General features: G+C 32.3%; 1 protein-coding gene and 1 long non-coding RNA gene across 18 annotated transcripts in view; one reads left to right on the top strand and one right to left on the bottom strand.

The window, feature by feature from the left end:
* sns (sticks and stones) overlaps positions 1-20,127 on the bottom strand; it is a 90,403-nt gene that overhangs the window by 11,520 nt on the left and 58,756 nt on the right. For 11 of the 17 annotated variants that reach the window (XM_070109086.1, XM_070109092.1, XM_036371482.2 and 8 more), the window contains 7 exons: positions 17,451-17,732; positions 16,947-17,370; positions 12,446-12,612; positions 10,961-11,149; positions 8,807-8,955; positions 7,739-7,850; positions 7,443-7,630 (listed from right to left, as the gene is read on the bottom strand). In XM_070109086.1, coding sequence (XP_069965187.1) covers positions 7,443-7,630; positions 7,739-7,850; positions 8,807-8,955; positions 10,961-11,149; positions 12,446-12,612; positions 16,947-17,370; positions 17,451-17,732 — 1,511 coding nt within the window. Of the gene's footprint in view, positions 1-6,437; positions 6,468-7,442; positions 7,631-7,738; positions 7,851-8,806; positions 8,956-10,208; positions 10,359-10,960; positions 11,150-12,445; positions 12,613-16,946; positions 17,371-17,450; positions 17,733-20,127 lie in introns of those variants that run through there. The other 6 variants (XM_070109098.1, XM_070109097.1, XM_070109094.1 and 3 more) reach the window with 6 other exon arrangements.
* Positions 3,920-5,749, top strand: LOC118682521 (uncharacterized). The gene is made up of 3 exons (XR_004978344.2): positions 3,920-4,738; positions 4,817-5,360; positions 5,439-5,749. It is a non-coding gene; the product is annotated as an uncharacterized lncRNA (long non-coding RNA).

Raw genomic sequence — 20,127 nt, 5'->3', positions numbered from 1 at the left:
GATGCAGCACGCCCTCACTGGAATACACTTGATTTATTCATGATTCAGTTCTTTTGGGATGAAATCCTCAAATTGTCAATCTGAATAGCTTCAGATGGGCAATACTTTGAATAATTCTATTGTACGTGTTTTTTTTTTTTTAAATAAACGTTCAAATTTTGATTAAAAAACCGCACGAATATTGTTATAGACCCATATTATTGTAATTTGTTTATTAAAATATAACCACAAAATTCATTCGTCATTTCTAACGTTTGTTTAACTAGCAATAGACATTATATCATCTGATACACTTAAGCTTTGCATTCAGCACAAGTACTTGTATGTATAATGGTATGATAATTATGCCTATGATTTGAATTCATTTTTGAGGAGTCTACGTATCATGTACAAGTGTGTACAAGTAGAAACTTAACATATATGTTCGTTCATGTAAGAAAAAAGTGCCGTTATTATACCTACAGGGTGTATTAAGTTTGCCACGAAGTTTGAAATATCCAAAAGAAAACGTCAGAGATCCTATAAAGTATATACATATATAAATGATCAGCGTGTCGAGCTGAGTCGATTTAGCCATGTCCGTCTGCCTCTCAGTATATACGCGAACTAGTCCCTGAGTTTTCTCACCAAAAAGCTGCTCGGAACCGAATATATCGGACAACTATAACATATACCTGCCATACAAACTGACTGATCAAACTAATTAGAAAAGGTTTCTTCACGAAATCTCCACAGATTCTTATTTAAGTGCATCTTTGTGCCTTAAATGAATAAAATCGGGTGAGAAGCTGCCCTAATACTTATATAACTGATATTCAAAACTTCGAAACATCAGGTTGACTTTACTCCTTATATTTACTATATACATTGGTGATGGTAAGGGAGATACCTTAGTGAAACTCAGAGAGCATCTTTTTCTGTTAATAATATGTCGTAAAACCAAAAACAGATAACACTATCTTCCATATATTATATGTACATAATACGTAACACAAGTTGTAAGAGTATGAATTGTTCGGTTACACCCGAACTTAGCCCCTCCTAACTTGTTAAAGGATTCATTTGCAAGAAAACTTGAGAAGTACTTTCTTACTACAAATAGAATTCTGACTAACAATGGTACAATTGTAGCTACATCCGAATCAAAATACGTATTTTTTATATTGACAGTTTGATGTTATTTAACGTTGAATTACAATGTTGTCTTCGATTTTATTGCAGAAATATTCAACGCCTTGTTCGTTGATAATTAGTGTTTAGTGTTTAGCAATTGTAAATAAAATAAATCAACACCAATTAATGCTGCCATTGCTCTCATATAAGCTACTAGATACCATTGTTTAGGCATATTCACTGGGCTTACCAAAGACGTGTCCTGAATCAATGTATAATATTAATGAACCAAGATTCATCAACAAAAATATATGAGAAATGTAATGTAAAGACGTTTGTTTCAAGAATTTCCATAATTCATCATGCGTCATCAAATGACTCCGTCAGTGGACCCCCATTTTCCACTTGATCATCGAATTTGAATGTGAAGAAGTAATCCACCGCTCAATTTTTTTAATTTTAATTTTAACAACATTTTTGTTTTAATTGAAAATTTTTACTACTTTTAGTTACAAAATTAATAATTAGAAAACTATTGGTGAGTCGAAAAGGACTTAAAATATTTAGCTCCTTTCGAAGGGAATGTAAAAATATTACCATCCTTCATTGAGGCTCTTGACAGAGTACAAAGGGACTATGTAGGACGGAAAGAAATAGTTTTTAGGGTGATCTATGCCTTAAAAATTGATGGTTCAGCAACAAATTTTTGGCGAAAACCCCATCTCAAGATTGGGCAACTTGTAAAGCTAAACTAAGGCAGCATTACAGACCCACAAAAGATCAAATGGTGATCACGAAAGAAATTTCGCTACTGAGAGTAAACCGTATAGCGGAATCAAGTAAAAGAGTAAACGAAATCGTAGATGGTATAAAAGAGTATAGTGCATTACGCGAAAATGGTGACACAATGAAAAAAAATTTTCCGGGGATGCTAATTCAGCGAAGGAAGCAATTAGCATCAGGGACATTTGCATATACAAGTACAGTGCAATCAGTGACATCATTGACAGAAATGACCAATGAAATGTATAAATTTATTGGATTGGATTAAGGTAAACTAAATCCTCATCTAAAAATAGAGGGAAAGAATTTTAAAGTTAATACCAGAAATAATGGTGTTAACGGTAAACATTTACATTCGGGACAAAGAAATACTGTGTATCAAAACAGATCAGTTTCAGGGCAATATCGTCCACAACAAAATCAAAGTTTTTCAGGATGATATCGTCCAGAAACCCAAAATTTCTCTGGACATCAGATCGTCCACAATCTGGATAACGTCAAATAAATTTGTATGGACAGCAATCCAATAAATAAAGATAGCCATCGGGACCAAGGCCTCCAAATCAAAAACAATATAATTACTCGAGATAGCAAAGAAGATTGGCAAATAATAGACAACATTTACGAAAAAGGCAACCAGAGCCCATGGACGTGGACACAATGAGAACAAGAATCAAAAACGAATGAGGAGTTTAATTACAACTTAGCCTCGGAATCTTGGGAAAGTAAAATTAATTTAATATTAACATTTTTTGAGAAACAGTTTTATGCTTTGATCTACTCAGGCTCAACCATAAGTAAGCAAAATGAAAAAATATAGCATAATCTGAAAAATTTAAATTACCGGTGCTTGAAAGTGAAAGCACTTGGTGAATACTTTAAACGAAATAATTAACAATCACAAGTGCAAAAGTGCATTTGAAAAAAAACAGTAACGGATCAACAAAAAAATTCAAGAATATATAGAATACCTTCCAAACATGAAAAGGTAGTAAGAAGACAAATTTGTGATTTAGAAGAGCAAGAAATAATTAGGAAAAGTCACAGTAGATATAGCTCACCAATCTTAATAGTACCAAAAAAGATAGATAATTCAGGAATTCAGAAATTCATGCTTGTATTTGATGATTAAAGGAGATTAAATCAATTAACTGTCGACAACAGGTATCCTCTACCAAACATCGAAGGAATCAGTAGTACACAGTACTTTAGCACAACAGATTTAGCCTAAGATTACCACCAAATTTTAATGGCAGAAAGGGACATCGAGGAAACAGTTTTTGTTACTCCGGCTGGACTATATGAATACGTTCGAATGCCTTTCGGGTTAAAAATGCCCCAGCTAAGTTTCAAAAATTTATGAACGAGATATTGAGAGAATATATAAATAAAATATGTGTCATATACTTCTTCAACTTCATTAGAAGAGTATATAATATAAGCTCATTGCGAAAAATATTTTTTAAATTACAAGAAGACCAATTGAAAATACAGGCAGTTTTCTTCAAAGAGAAACTAAAGTTTAAGGACACATATTATAAAAAGAAGACATCAAGCCTAATCCAGATAAAATTGTAGCAATTCACAAACGAACAATACCAAAAACTGAGAAACAATTAAAATGATTTTTGGGAACAACAGGATATTACCGAAAATTCTGAAAGATTATTCAAAAATAGCTTATCCCATGATAAAATATTTAGAAAAAGGCAAAAAAATAAATGCCAAAGACTCACAATATATTGAAAGCTTTGAGAACATCAAGCACTCATTTCATATCACCCAATTCTAAAATTCACCAGAGTATGATAAAAAATTTAGTATCACAACTGATACTAGTGACTATGCCATTAGAGCAGTACTTTCACAGAAAGGTCAACCAATGTGTTACCGTTCAAGAACACTAAATAATCACGAGCAAAAATACTCGACTACAGACAAAGAATTTTTAGCAGTAATTTTTTCAATCACATATTTTCGACCATATATATATGACAACAAAGTTAAAATAATAACAGATCATTGTCCAATCAAACATCTAGTTAATAAATATAAAGGAAAGGAATTTTCTCAACGCTGTCAGAGGTGGTTATTAAAATTGCAGGAATATAACTTTGAAATAGACTACGTAAATGAAAAAAATTATGTTGTAGCTGATTTCTTGAGTTGAATTGACAACTCAACAATAACAAAAGAAGGTAACGACAATAAATCAAGCATGGAATTGTCAGAAACAATTCATTCAACAGATGAAGAACTGAGCACTTCCTAATTAAAGAAGAAATTGTAAATAAATATAAAGTTAAAATTATATTAACACATAGCCCAAAAGAAAAAAGGAAGCGGAATAGTGGGAATATTTTCGGAAGTGTCTGAAGTAGATTATCATAAAATACAGAAATTACTCATTGAAATGTTTGCTCAAGATAGAAGTTTAAAATTTGTAAAATTCACAAAAAAGCCTCTGAAATAGAAGAAGAAGAGGAATTACACAATCAAATATCAATGTACTATACAAAGGAATGTATGCATAGTGGCATGAAATATATAATACATTAAAAGATAAAATATATTATTCGAAATTAAAGGAAGAAATACAATTGATAATTGCCAAAAATGCCAACCAATCAAATACGATAGAAAACCGATAAAACCAAAATTTAATCTAACAGAAACACCAACAAATAAAAATGAGATAGTTGATATGACATATTCCATTTCAACAAACAATTATTTGTGACTGCGATTGATAAGTTAACCAAATTTCCAGCAGTTTACAGAATAACAAATAGAAACTGTAAAGCTAAAAAGACAATAATTATGGAACATTTTGCAAAATTCGGTAAACCTAAGAATATGATTATGGATAATAAATTTAAAGCAGAACAATTAATACAATATTTAAATTCCGAAAATATAGAAGTTCATCACACAAAACCAAATAGTCATACAGCAAATGCAGATATTGAGACTTCAAGCAACCTTGTTGGAAAAACTAACAGGAATTGAGGATCCTAATATTTCAACAGAAATGAGAATACAAATTGTTATATGCAACTATAACGATAGGTATCACTCAACTATCAAATGTTCTCCAAAGGACACCAAAGAAAACATTTGTCCATCCATATTACAAGATAGAATAAATATGGTAAAACAAGAAACAATAGCCAAGTTAACTCCATATAGAGAAGAATACATGAAAAACAGAGAAATAGGGCCGATTAAAAACTACAAAAGAGTACGGCATACAGATCAACATATTACCGAATTAATCCACTGCAAAATGTTCATCCGACAAATATAAAAAGATCAATGAAATTGGAAAATAAAGCAAACCCAAGCGAGAAAGATGGTGATACATTTAGTTTTAGCACATTTAATAGGGACAATAACACTTCAAAAAAAAATAAAAATTTTATTACATGATTTTACCCCAGTGGGTACGGGGTTTTCCAAGAATAGTAAGTGATGCCTGTCGTAAGAAGCGACTAAAATCCAACGAAGTAATAAATAAAAAGATATCTCAATTTTTACTTAAGTTACAGCTTGCACAGACGGACGAACTCGTCCCTTCATTAATATACCGAGTCGTCGATTTTGAGAAACAACGGCTCCAAGTAAATTAAGCGAAATCAAACAAAAGAGTCAAATTCGTAATTCGCGATACTCCATTTAGAGAGGGGTTCCACGTCTACTTGCAACCGGAGTTTAGAGTTTGATACATTGAATACCTTTAAAAAAAATTATATGTACTTATTCATTATTTAAGAAGAGTTGTAACTGAAAAATTTACTAAAATTGATCTTCAAAAACATGGTTGCTCTTTAAACCCTTTATAAATTTTTAAAGAAATATTACTCTAACTCTTTTTGTTGTAAAATATTTTTTAAGAATTTTCATTGTCTATTGATGCATAATTATGATTAAAATAACCTTTATTGTTGCAATAATTGTGCTTAAACGCTGCTCTATTATAAACTGGTTAAATAGTAAGTTAATTTTAAGATTCTTTAAAATTGTCAATATTAATCAACTAGTAGTAATTAGTAATTTCACGACGAACGTATAATTTAATTAAATTCTACTAAACATAGCATATAATATTTTAAATTCTAATGAACGTCATTGCAACGTCCAATGCCGCGAAATATTTTGATCGATACTTTCCATTTTCAGGTAGAATGGGTTCTGCAGCCTTCTGCAATTAACAATGCTATTTCAGTATCCAATGCAAGCACAGCAACTTTTATAATCCACTAGCCTTCCGAAGTAGGGGTGTTAATATTCCTGCGCTCAACAACTATTTCAAATTGATTTAAAATAGTACTATTACATTCAATATTATTTACATTACATCCACAATAATATATTAACTAGTAAGTCACTCCATTTTTCATCCGACTTGAGGAAAGAGGACGTGATATGGACGAAGAGATGTGAACATCGAACTTTTAATATTATTCATATTCAGTTCCGCACACAACCGCTTCGGAGCCAAGCTGCTACTTTCATGACATTGACTCCGCACCCGTGGCCCAATGACGCTTATATCGCTATGATGTTACAACCTAGCCGTTATATAATTATAGTATTGAATCAGTCTATATAAATGAATATGAAGTTATTAATTTTGATTAATACTAAGGTACCAATAAAGATATTTAACTGTATTTTAATTTTTTTTTAAGACGTAAGCAAAGTCGTAGTATTTTACTTAGTGCTATAATCAATTGTATTCGCAGCGCACGTTATGTAAGGAATTTGTTAAGTAATTTTTTAAACCTTTGGTTACATTATTGATGTTTTAGTAAGGATCCCTAACCTTTTTGAAAATACACTATATATTATGTTCACCGGAGAGATGAAAGCTTCCCAACGTTGTAGGAACTCAAGTCCGTCAAGTAGCAATCAAATATTTCCTCTTTATAATATTACTATACATATTGTAGATGTACATAATAAATATATAATACTTCACAAACGAAATAAATTACAATTCTCTATTCAAATTGCGCTGTACTGTCGAAAATCAAAAATAAAATAGCTAATTCGCATAAGTAAATAAACTCTTGGCTTGAAATATTATTAAATTAAATAAATTTAAAAAAAATGTTGTTTTAGGCCCTAATTAATAAATTATTCAAAACTAAAATTTTTATAGATTTTTGGGGATTCTTATGAGTTAAAGAAAGCGTTTCATCCAAAAATAATATAATATAGAATTCATGCAATGATAGCATTGCTGATCACATGAATTTCATGCAATACATATCATATAATAAAGATTCTACCAGTTTAACAATTGGGTTTGTGAATATCATTATTTTTCCCATATTCTGCAAACTAGAACTTCCCTTCGATTCCAAGGGGTTTAACTGGATTATGACTTGAACCATAATAGTATTTATAAGTGTGGGATGCAAGCAAATTATTCTGAAAGTTCGAACAATATCTAAACAACATACATATGTATACCATTATTTATGGAGAGCAATCAATTCCTCAAAATTATTATATTAATTAATTAAACAAAAACTACTTACCATAGGAGGATATGAAAGATATCTGTCACTATTCATATTATAATATGAACCATCAGGTGGTGGCGCTGGCGAAGGGGACGGAATGTACACGCCTTTGTTTATGAGGATTTGATCATCGTGTGCTCGATGATCTAATATATTTGTTACATTACTGTGGTGACGGGGATGTGGTAATGTTCGAGCATTGACTGTAAATTGAATAATTAAGTATTAATTTATTACAAGGTCGTATGTTTTGAAAAATATAATAAGTAATAATTTCAAATCCAGATGTACATACGCATTAATGTACTTACCTATGTTACTTGGATAGACTATCGGCATAGTACCATCTTTTTGATAACGAGGAGGTGGCATATCGCTGCTTTCTACCAAATATGTCGAAGCTGCCTTTTTTCGTGCCTCATCCTTGAAGAAAATATATTTTCTTTTGTAGTCAAATCAAAAATTTTCAAGTAATATATTTTTTGGTTTCAATAATAGATTTTATTTTGGAGAATCAAAAGTTGTTTTATGTAAAAATTGATTCATGTGAATTACACATTTCTTATTAATGAAATATTGTACATATTAAAGGCATTAAATGTTTTAGGACATATTTATAAATAATTAATGCATGTGTACAAAATTATTCCTTATTCCCCAAGTTGCAAAAAAAAGTCCTCCACTGCTGAAGTAATGTCGGAATTCAGCGCGGAAAAAAGATTACATTGGCATACAGTGGTTTTGTTGCCCTATATAAGATCTATTCTGGATATATTTGGACTCACAATTCATGAGACTATCAATGATTTTGTAAGAAAATAATAATTTATTTTTATAGTTATAAGCTATATATTTAATTATAAGAATATCTATTAATAGAAATAACCAAACTATTGAATTAATAATAAATTTAATATTATAACCACGAACCACATTGAAGCTGTGCATCAGATGGTTCTTGGAATTAAACTCAATCTATTCCGAATATACCAGTTTCTCTAAATACTATGGTATGTTGTCGGTGCTTTAATTTTTCTTCAAATAGTCTAGCAGTTTCAACGTTATCGCGAACAAGAACACAAAGCGTGCCACCCGCACACGGTCCCTTCGTCTTTCCTCGTCGTCCTCTCGCCCATAATAAACCGGTTTGGGTACAAAAGAGTCTGTGTGTAAAAGCCATCTTACAAACATTAAAAAACAGCTGAATTTCTATGCGCTGTGTGTATACATATAATATTTGTCTGTGCAGTACTGTGCTATGCATGTATAACTGAGCCTTTAGCCTCGATTAATTTTATTAAGATTTTTGTATCAATCAAAGAAGTAAATGCATTACATACTTGTATGTTTTGTCAATATTTTTAATCGTTTACACTTACTGTATATTCCACTTGACTGCCATCATTTGAGTATGATTCACTCTTTTCGGAAACACTTGATAATGTTTCACCTGTAACTGTATCGTTATAGGAACTTGGAGCATACATTTCGATTGTTGCTGTTTTGCCTGGTTGGTTGTCATTCTCAGCTGCTTATGTAAAAATAATGATAGTTTGAATAGAAAAAATATTGAATACAGAATTAGTGAAAAATACCTTATCAGGGATAGTTTACAATATCTGGGATGAGTTCTATTTATATGTTTGCTATGCAAAATATCAAATAATTTTTTTTTTTGACAACATAATCAACGATTTAAATTCTTATATGCCTGTTAATTCATTATACTCTCGCAACATGTTGTTACATTAATTAGTTTTGTTCACCTAATGCTTCATCATCATCTGTGGGCTGAAAATAAAGTATGTAAGTGGGCGTGACCGCGGCCTCTAATAGATTTAATTAGCATATCTCACAAACAGTTAGAACTATTTTAACTAAACTTGCTGAAAGGAAGTATTTTAAACTCTTCTTTATGTACTGTCTGTTGATAACCACGCTCACTCATTATACAGCGGTTAGTATACGAATTTCAAACTTGTGGTTGAATTTATAGTGTATCTATCAATCAATATTGGAGCAACTTAATTCTAAAACTGTGTGAAATTGGTCTACGATTTACCCCAAATTCCATATTCTATATATAATTTTTATTATTCTATCACACTTCATTTCGAATATGTCAGTCAGATTTGCTTGAAAACATGTTCTCCATCTGACTTTAAACCGTTTATGTTGGCCAAAATGTATGTTATCCTAAAGAAGTTAAATGGATTTCTTTCTTTAATATACATATTCTGGACAATCAAAATGTACAATAGTTATGAAACTAAGTCTACGAACTATAATACAATAAATAAGGAGAAAATAAGATTCCAAATTTGATTGTTCGGCTTCTTCGGATAATGCATTTTGAATTATTACGCAACATTTTTTAAAATAAACTTTTGCAACACCTAAGTATTTCCCCGCCTTTGATCTTTGCAAATTGCGAGAGTATAAATTGTTCGGTTACATCCGAATTTAGCCTTCCATACTTCTTTAATACAAGTTGTGATCGGTTTCCGATTGAATGTAGATGTATAATATTTATGTTAATAGATGTATTCTACTTATAAATTAGTAGTTTCAAAAAGGTTTTCTGGGATCTATCACGCTGACTTATTCAAGTAAGGCATTTAATTTTAATTTTTTTATGGTCTACCACTATTTCAAGTTTTTAGTTGTATTATATTTCTTAAAGAGAAATTGGCTTTGAAAGAGCGGTCTTGCTTGAAATTGTTCTTGATAATAATAAAAAATATTGTAAAAAAAAATAAAAAGTAAAACAAATAAACGAACCTTTCTTGCGTCGATTGTAAACAAAGAACCAAGCGACTAAAGCAACATTGACTACCAAAAATCCAATCGCTGACATTGATATTCCCAATATAACAAGACTGGGAGTACTTGAGTCTTCAGTTAATTCTTTAGTTGATATTTCCAATCCTTCTTAAATCGCATAGAAATTAAAAGCGAAAACAACGCAAACAAACCAAGGAAAGATCACGGTTCCGAATACATAAAAAGCAAAAATACACAATAAAAAGGATAAACAGTAGTAAAAATTAAGAAGATGACTATCGGTATCCCACGCTCGAATTGAAATAAATATAATATTAAAAGAAAAAGTGTACTTAATTATAAGATAGGCGTGTCTTAAACTGCTTTATCATTTCCAGGTCTCTATATTACTACCCATAAGTGTAAATGTATAAGTACATACAAATAATATTTCACAACGAATCGATTTTTATAAACAGAGACATATGACTAGTTTGGTTTTTTATATTTAATCGGTCACACCCTGGATAGTAAAGTTTATTCGTTAAGTATTACAATATATTCATATTATATATTTGTAGGGACTTTCTAGTACTCTGGAAATTTCTTTATGGTAAAAATAAACATACGACGAATCGCTACTAAAGATTATTTTATTTAACAACACATAAATTTCACCATTTGGTTCCGAATGGTTTCTTTCTAGACGATACCTCGAACTAATGTGGTATTGAAAATTAAAATTTTTTTTTGCATCAATGATAAAATACCTCGCTTAAGTCGTTTTTGGTTTCGTTTGTGCAGGCAACATCCGATAATGAAAACATTTAATAAAACTACCGTGACACCTGAAACGACGCCCACTAAAAGAAGTAAACCTGAAGTTCCTCCCAATGGTGTTGAGGTTGTTGTCGGTGGACCTCCTAACGATGAAGCTGGTTGCGAAGGTGGTGGAGCTTCTATTTGATTATTGTTAGTTTCAAGTGACCATGTTTGTACAGATATTGTTGTGGTTGTAGGAAAGATCCAAATGCAGCATTAACATTTGAAGATGGTTAATAAGGAAATATTTTAAAATGTCATTTAAATATTTCTTTCGATAAATTAGTTAATACGTTAATTATACTTTAGTTCTTATCAAAAAATAAAATAACTAGTTTTTTAAGAACAGATTTATGTAATTGACCATTAATGTATTGACCACGATTACTTATGCAATTTTAATATTTAAAAAATTCAAACGTATACAAGTATTATAAATGCGAATAAACCTATCTCTTTTGGCAGGATTCATTGTTTGTAAACAAATTTGAAAGTTTGGTATTTTGGAAAATGCAAAATATATTATATTTTGTTTGTTGAAAATGTTTTTAATTTATGAAAACAAAAAATGCCACGAAAGCATAAATCAAATGTGTACAGAAGTTCGTCATGGGCCCGTGCAGTAAAAGTTGCACGAAATCAAGTATCTTCAGCTCATGGAGAACTGAGCATACAGCAGCAGGGCGACAAAATTTGTTGAGAAACGCCTATTCAGACACATGTAGAAAGGCAAGATAAAAATCTGTTCAAATTCCCGACAACCTCAGCTATGCTGACACTATAATAGTCTAAGAGCCAGTGGACTGCAGACTATATGACCAAAGTTGTTATTTTGCTTAAAGATTCTCCTATACTTATTGTGTTTCTCTTTGTGAATATAATAGATAAAATAGGAGAAAACTTTTCCTAGCCCCCATATAGCTAATATCAGGATTTTCAAACATCCAGTTGACTTTAGTCCATATACATATATTGGTGATGATATATGGTATATGAGGTACCTTTATAAAAACCTTTAATCTTTAAGCAAAATATCAATTTTGGTGAAATACATACAATCTGAAGTCCACTATCTCTTCGACTATAAGCAAAGTGTAATGGCAGTCATTACAGGTAGCTTTTAAAAAAGCCTTGCCATGCTCACGGTAACGTTGCCTATCGCGAAGGTCAAATGCCTGTAATTTACAAATTTTTTTACCGGACGGATAAACTAACCAGATATTTGTTATACAAAAATATCCTAGAATAATACTCTGTTGAAATATATTTTAACATTAGTCGTAGTAAAAATTTAGAAATAGAAAATAGAAATTTTCAAATACTAATTTTTATAAAAATGTAATGGTCTTTGATACTTATTGAAGGGATTCAATGCGAGCAAAACCGTGGGTAAAGCTAGTATGAATATAAATGTTCACATATATGTGTCTTACCTTTGGTTTGTGCCCGATGTAAGTCGGGTAAATATTTACTGTTACCCAAATCATTGTATGCCATCACCGAAAATAAGTACAGCGTGTTGGTTTTCAAACCACTGAGGGTCAACTTATGGCTATTTGGTAAGCTGTCGATATATTTATATTGTTCTCGGTTCACCTCTCTATATAGGACGGAATGAAAATAAATAAGAATAATTCGTTACTTATCTAGGGCTGTTACATTGAATAAAAAAAGTATGTGTGGCACTCGGGGACTGCCGCGGTAAGGCTATTGTATATTTATTTTTTATGCAGTATTTTTTTTCTTTGATATTAATTCAAGTTTTTTCTTTGATATTAATTTAAGTAACACTTTTTGAGCGTGGTGACCGATAAGAAAACAAATTTTCTGCAAAGAAATGCGAGATTTGTTTCTAAACAATTATTTATATAATCTTCAGATTGAATGGTCCCTTTCGTAATTGAAGTACCTTGTCCAACATGCTTAAACGCAACGTTTACACATCTACTAACTCGCAACCTCATGATTTTTGCACCATTGTATAAAAGATGTTGCAGGTCAGTAGCACGCCTATTAGTACGCCGAAGTTCACTGGTAGCTTGCATGAATGAAGTAACACCAACACCATCTCTGTATGTTCGAAACTGACCGCCGTAGATTGTCGAAAAAGATAGTTCTTTCGCATGTTCATCCATTAAAATGCTGACTGGGCTGTTATATTCACCGGATGATAAACTCAAAATCAAAATCAAATTACATATCCACGTAAGATTTTTATGCATTATTAATTTTTTTTTAATTTTTTTTTTTTAATCTTCATTATGTTTGAAAGTGTCTCAAATAAACCCTGGGCCGCCATATTTAATATTTCTTTCAAAATCCTGCCTAAAACCATAAAACAACATGAAGAGTCCAAAAAGCCCCAATCCTACATATGGCTATTTGAGACATCTAAATAAAAAACTTTATAAATTCTCCGCCTTCACTCAAAAGAAAATTAATAAGGTAGAACTGAACCGGTTAACTTATTATAAAAATTAAAAGGGATTTGCTACTTAAATATGATACATTCTAGATAAGATTTTTGTATAAATTGTGCCAAATAGGCTCACTTTATGGTTATTCAATCAAAAAATGTTAACAAAAGGAAATATATTAAGCGTTTGATTATCGAATTTCGCCTACATTTGTGATAATAATAGAATGTATCTATGTATATAGAGTACTCACTCATTTTCTTTCACTGTTTTTCCATGACATTCTTCATTAATAAATGCACTTTGTTTATTCATATTTAAAACACTTTATACACACATTTTACGCGTACTCCCCGAACATGCGTTTGCCTACAAGCATCTTTTCGCGACGATGGCAAAAGCTAAATATCATACCGAACAACTTTTTGACGTTCCTTCTAAAAGAGAAAAGTGTCATTGACAAATATGGCAACATAGTTCTGATATATGCATGCTCATACATAAACATTTCGCATGAATCAATAAGTGCCGCGCTCAAAGCCCGCGATAAAAGCTATGCAATAGCTTAATAATAATGTTACTAATATTATGACTCCGAATATTGAATAATTTATTTTCATAAATTAAATTTTTATTAAATTCCTAATTTTTATTTGGCATTAAAAAAATTGTCTTGTAAATATTATTATTTTTGATCACCCTGCGTTTCTTCAATTTATGTGTCAAGCTTGAGATATGCGAAATACGATGCGCTTAAAAGTATGCAAATACTGAGCGCATAAGATTCATTTCCGTTATGGAATTTCTTGGTTGAGTGACCGTGCTCAAAGCCTGCGATAGAAGCTATGCACTACCTTAAAAAGTAATGAGAGTTTAATTAAACCCCTATTGGGGTATGCTTATTATCATTCGAACTTTCTATGGCATTTATTTTTTGAAGATTATCTCTTTCAAATGTTGGCCGCGGCTACGGCTCAGATGGTCCATCCGTTGAGTCCAATTTTCGATTGATCGTTCGAGGTAACTGGCGAATGACACGCGTGATGTTTTGCTCCAAGGCCTGAAACGAAGCGGGATTATCCGCAATGTTCGGGAAGTGGCGCCATCTTGTTGAAACAAAATGTCGGCTAGATCACGAGCTTAAATTTCAGGCATTAAATAACGGTCGCCATTGACGGTCACGTTCACACCGGCATAATTTTTCAAGAAATATTGCCCGATAATTCCACCAGCTCACAAACTACACCAAACCATTGTTTTTGCTGGATGAAATGTTAGCTCTTTAACCTCTATAGGTTGCGCTTCGTCCCAAATGCGGCAATTTCGCTTGTTTGCATACCCATTGAGCCAGAAATTAGTCTTATCGCTGAACAAAATTTGACTCGAAACCATCAGATCTTCTTGGAAGTTTTCAAGAGCCCATACAGAGAAGCGATGTCGCTTGGGAAGGTCGAGCGGTTTCAGTTTTTGCACAAGCTGTGTTTTTTTTTTGCTTTTAATTTATAATATAATTTTCAATAATGAATGCTAGGTCTCAAGATGGGTGATGGTGTTGCGAGTACTATGCTCAGTAGACCGATTATATTGACCGTAAGTGGAATGAAACGCGCGAAACACATCCTTTACAGAACGTGAAAATTTCTAGTAAAATTGAACGATTTGTAAACGTTGTTCAGGCGTAAGCCTGCCAATAAATGCCAAACAATACTGAATAAAAATAATATGACAGTTTGACATGACTCGCACTTGATTTATCAACAAAGGGCTATTGGAAAAAGTACATTTACTTGGATCACCCGTTATAATTACGCTAGCAAAAACGTTTGTGTTCCCTTTTTGCCCGTGTTGGCGTTGACATATATGGATAAAATGTATTGGTGCAATATTATTTAGTACAACAACTACACTACGCGTTTTCATTGGTCAATATTATTTCTCCTTTGCGCGTCTCTTAGCATAGTCGTATACAGAAATACATTTCGTCGCTGTTCTATATAAGTTGCAAATACAAATATCGGATAATTGGGTATCGTTTACGGCGAATTTGTGGTTGCGTTTTTTTTTCATTTTTATGTTAATTGTGTCTCGTATAACTTAAATAATATTTATTTTTTCTTTTCACTGTGTATGTTATTCTTGAAACATGTATAAAAATACCCCTCAAAACAATCGATCAGTAGGTTTCTTTTTTAAATTCTCAAAAATGGACGTTTTTTTAGGCTGTAACACTAGGTGTTTAAGGGTATACCTCCCTTAAATATTGTGACTGGATATTTATAAAAATAAAAATAATATGTTGTAAACTTCGTTAATTGTCACACTGGGTGTGCTCCTTAAAAATCGAGAAACATATAAAAACACCCAAATATGTATACCTGTCTTGAATATTGTGACTGGATATTTACACAAATAAAACTAATATGTTATAAACTATGTTAATTATGTTTTAACACTAAAAGTAGATATTTTAATTAATGATACTAAGTTACTGAAAGCAAAGTATCGGGTTTTCCAATAGGGATGATATAATGGATAAGTGTCGTTTCGGCCATTTTTAATATGTCATGACCTGTAATTTTTTTTATTGTATTCAGTAATGTTTCCAATTTTATCATGGAAAGATATATGCAAGAACAACGTTTACAAATTATTCAATTTTATTATTAAAATAATCGTTCTCCAATTGCAACTTGTCGTGTGCTTTTTATGGTCGTCCTTGCTATTGGTCGAATTGTTGAAGATTCTAGTGCAAAGAAAATCCACAAATTATTCATGAACCTAAATTGACACTTTGGTGTGGTTTTTGGTCTGGTGAAATCATCGGTCCGTACTTCTATCGAAATGAAGCTGGTGACACTGTTACTGTCAATGGAGAGCGCTATAGATCGATTATAAACAACTTTTTATGGCCGAAATTTGGAAGAAATTAATCTTGACAACATCTGGTTTCAACAAGACAGGGCAACGTACCACACAGTATGTGCAACAACCGAAGTTGTTGCGAGAAAAGTTTGGAGATTCCAAGAAGTTGTGATGTAACACCATTAGACTTGTGAGGTTATTTGAAGTCATTGGTCTTTAGAAATAAACCAGAATCTCTTCAAGCTTTAGAATACAATATTGAACGTGCTATTCATGACATACGACTTGATTTAGTGGAAAAAGTACTCCGAAATTGGGTTCATGAAATTCGTTCGTTGAAAACCAGTTGGAGGCCATTGTATTCAGAACTTAATTTTATCGATTGTACTTCACATTAAACAAAAAACATTTGAATTTACCTAACAATTAATGAATTTTTTTTTTAAATCATAACACTCTTAATGAAAAACCATGTGTCAAATGAAGGTCATCTGTTTAGTGTGTTCTATCATATATTGTACTCTGTTGTTGTCTGAATACTTTTATTTCAATTATTGAATTTACTTTTGGTTATGACGGCGGTTACATAATACGTTGTCTTGATTGGTTTGTTTACAGTTTCGCCTGAAAAATATTTTGTATTGTAGTTCTGTACCTGTATCGAACTCTGTAGGAAGCTTTCAATCCTCCGTCAAATCCCGGTGTCCATGCTAAAGAAACACTATCATGTGTGACATTTAATATATTCAAACTAAGTGGCGTATCTGGCTGCGAGGTGATATCCAATCGAATAATTTCCGTAGTTTGGCCCAGTTCATTCGTGGCGACACATTCATAAGCTCCATAATCAGCTGGAGCGACTTTTTCAATTATCAACGTAGATTCATAGGTTAGTGAATCGATTTTCTTTTCTTCAACTTCATACTTATATGTGCGATTCACTTGCAAATCCTTTCCTTCCTGACGCCAGATGAATATTGGTTGAGGAGCAGCTTGAGCCCGACAAGGCAAACGTCCACGTTCGCCAGTTCCACTCGCTGCACGCAACAATGTTGGCGACTTATCAATTTCGGGTGGAACTGCAATCATATCATTATGCACAACAATAGAATAAAACTATGTTTGGAATTTACAATGGAAAATATTATAGGACACTTACATTTAACAATTAGAAGGACATCACGATTTGTGGGATTAGCAACACGATTGTCTGCAATGCACCGAAAGTTACCAACATCCCCCCGGCGTGCGTCTTTTATGTGAAGAAATGAAGTGTTATTCACAAATGAGGTCGTAGTTTTCACTGTCATGTCATAAGCAACTCTCTCCCATTTAATGTGCTCATCGGTTAATGGTTTTCCCTCTACTGTACATGATAGCATTGCATCTTCGCCAGGATTTACTACAACATTTTCGGATATAGCTTTTATGGCAGTACCATCTGAAAACCAAATCAAAAGTTATTGTTCTTTAAAATTTTATTTTGTACAAAATTTAAAGTAAAACATCCATTTTTGACTACCAGGTTTTGTTAACATACATACATATGTGTAAATAACGTAATGAATAAAATAAATTATATACATATTTGAATATTAGGGTACTTGAAATTGTTATAGTTCTGCAGCATGTTGCTGCATAGTATAATAGTTTTGTTTACCTAACGGATGTTTGTATCACCTAAAACTAATCGAGATAAATATAGAGTTATATATATAAATGATCAGGATGACGAAACGAGTTGAACTCCGAGTAGCTGTCTGACTGGCAGTCTGTGCAAGCGAAAACTTGAGTAATTGAGATATCTTGATGAAACTTGTACACATGACGGGTGGTATTGCAGATGGGCGGAGTCGAGACATTGCCACAGCTTCAAAACGCCATTAATCAAAAACCTATAAAGCGCCATAACTAAGCTCCATAATAAGGTACAAGGTATGTTTATTACAACAGATAGCATTAGAGAGGAACATCTATAGTTGAACATTTTTTTAAAACATGACCGGGTCCCGCCCTCTATTAAGTTTAATGTACATATATCCTAAACCATTTAAGCTATAATAACCCAAAATCTTTTGGCCTTTGTTGGCCTTTCCTGTAAAAATTGGTGAATTTGGATTATAACACTGCCCACTCCTCATATAACGGTTCTGTTAAAAACTACTAAAAGTGCGATAAATCTATAAATAAATTCGCTAGAGACATAAAAGTTTACACCAGAATGGGTACGAAAGAGCTCGATAGGACAAGTTAAATCCAGTTTATTAAAACATTTATTTATCGACCTAACTAATGAAAAATCTGTTCTTTTAAAATTTGTTGACTATCAGGATTAAGGTTCTGAACATGCAGTTTGAAATCCTACAATCTTCAATTATTTGGAACTTAGAAGTGAGATTTTCTTCTTTGGCGGCGGCTAATGTGTCGATATTAGTCTGGAAATCTCACTTCTGGGCTAATTCTGCCTCTAGTCACAGACTCTAGTCCTGAAATCCTGCAATGTGACAATCATGATCGATAAAATTTTTTCATCCTCGCTAAAACACTAAACGAACATTCACTATTTGAAACAGAAACAGGTAAAGACGGGTTTCAAAGTTTAGATGGACGTAATCGCCCGCGCTATTAATAAAAACGTATAAAGTGGTATAACTAAGCCGTAAATTAAGATACAGAACACAAATTTAGCACAACGAATCTAGTTAAGGGCCCCCTAATAAGTTTAATGTATATATCTCTCAAACCAATAATGCTATATCACCCAAATTTCCACACAACAAATATTTTCAACCCTTCTTACGCTAGTGATTGTGTGTGTAAGTGTATTTAAAACTACTAAAAGTGTGATAAATTAATAACTAAATGCGTCGAAGGCATTAAATTTTACACCCAGGATGACACAAAGGGCTTTATAGGAGCCGGTATCAAAATTGGGCGGTGGGCGTGACATCGCCCACTTTTAGATGAAATCACATATCTCGGGATTCAACCAAATTCACTATATAACATTTTGACAATATTCCCTTGTTACAGTGCCAAAATGGAGGAAATTGGATCACAACCACGCCACCTTCCCATATATCACAATCTTAAATTCCATCTGATTCTTTAAAATTCCAGAATACAAATAAAGCACCAATTGATATATCGGAAGGAAATTTTGCATCAATAGTCCTTCTTAAGCCAATAATGAGTTATCTCCATGGTATTGCCAAAAATAGATAAAATAGGGTCAATACTACCCCTATCTCTCATATACCTAACATATGATTTTCAAACTTCTCTTTTGGTCTTCATTGGATCACAACCACGCCACCTTCCCATATATCACAATCTTAAATTCCATCTGATTCTTTAAAATTCCAGAATACAAATAAAGCACCAATTGATATATCGGAAGGAAATTTTGCATCAATAGTCCTTCTTAAGCCAATAATGAGTTATCTCCATGGAAATCAAAACTTGTCCTAGCCCCCATATAACTAATCACACAATTTTCAAACATCCGGTTGATTTGACTCCATATATAATATGTTGGTGACGTTATGTGGGGTACTTAATGAAACTCAGGAAGCATTTTATTCTGTTAATAGTATGTTGTATTGCCAAAAATAGATAAAATAGGGTCAATACTACCCCTATCTCTCATATACCTAACATATGATTTTCAAACTTCTCTTTTGGTCTTATGCCATATATATCAGTCAACATGTAAGATATCTTAAGGATATACTATAGTTTAATGCCGAAGATATGTGAATTTAGTTTACGAATTACCCGAACTCCCAAGTACTATATATTGATTTTCGTAATTTTATCAAACCTAGCCGAACATG

This window comes from Bactrocera oleae, chromosome 4 (assembly GCF_042242935.1).
Source record: "Bactrocera oleae isolate idBacOlea1 chromosome 4, idBacOlea1, whole genome shotgun sequence".
Taxonomy (NCBI): Eukaryota; Metazoa; Arthropoda; class Insecta; order Diptera; family Tephritidae; genus Bactrocera; species Bactrocera oleae.
The sequence above is the reverse complement of the archived record's forward strand: the minus strand, read 5'-3'. Positions and strand labels throughout refer to the sequence as shown.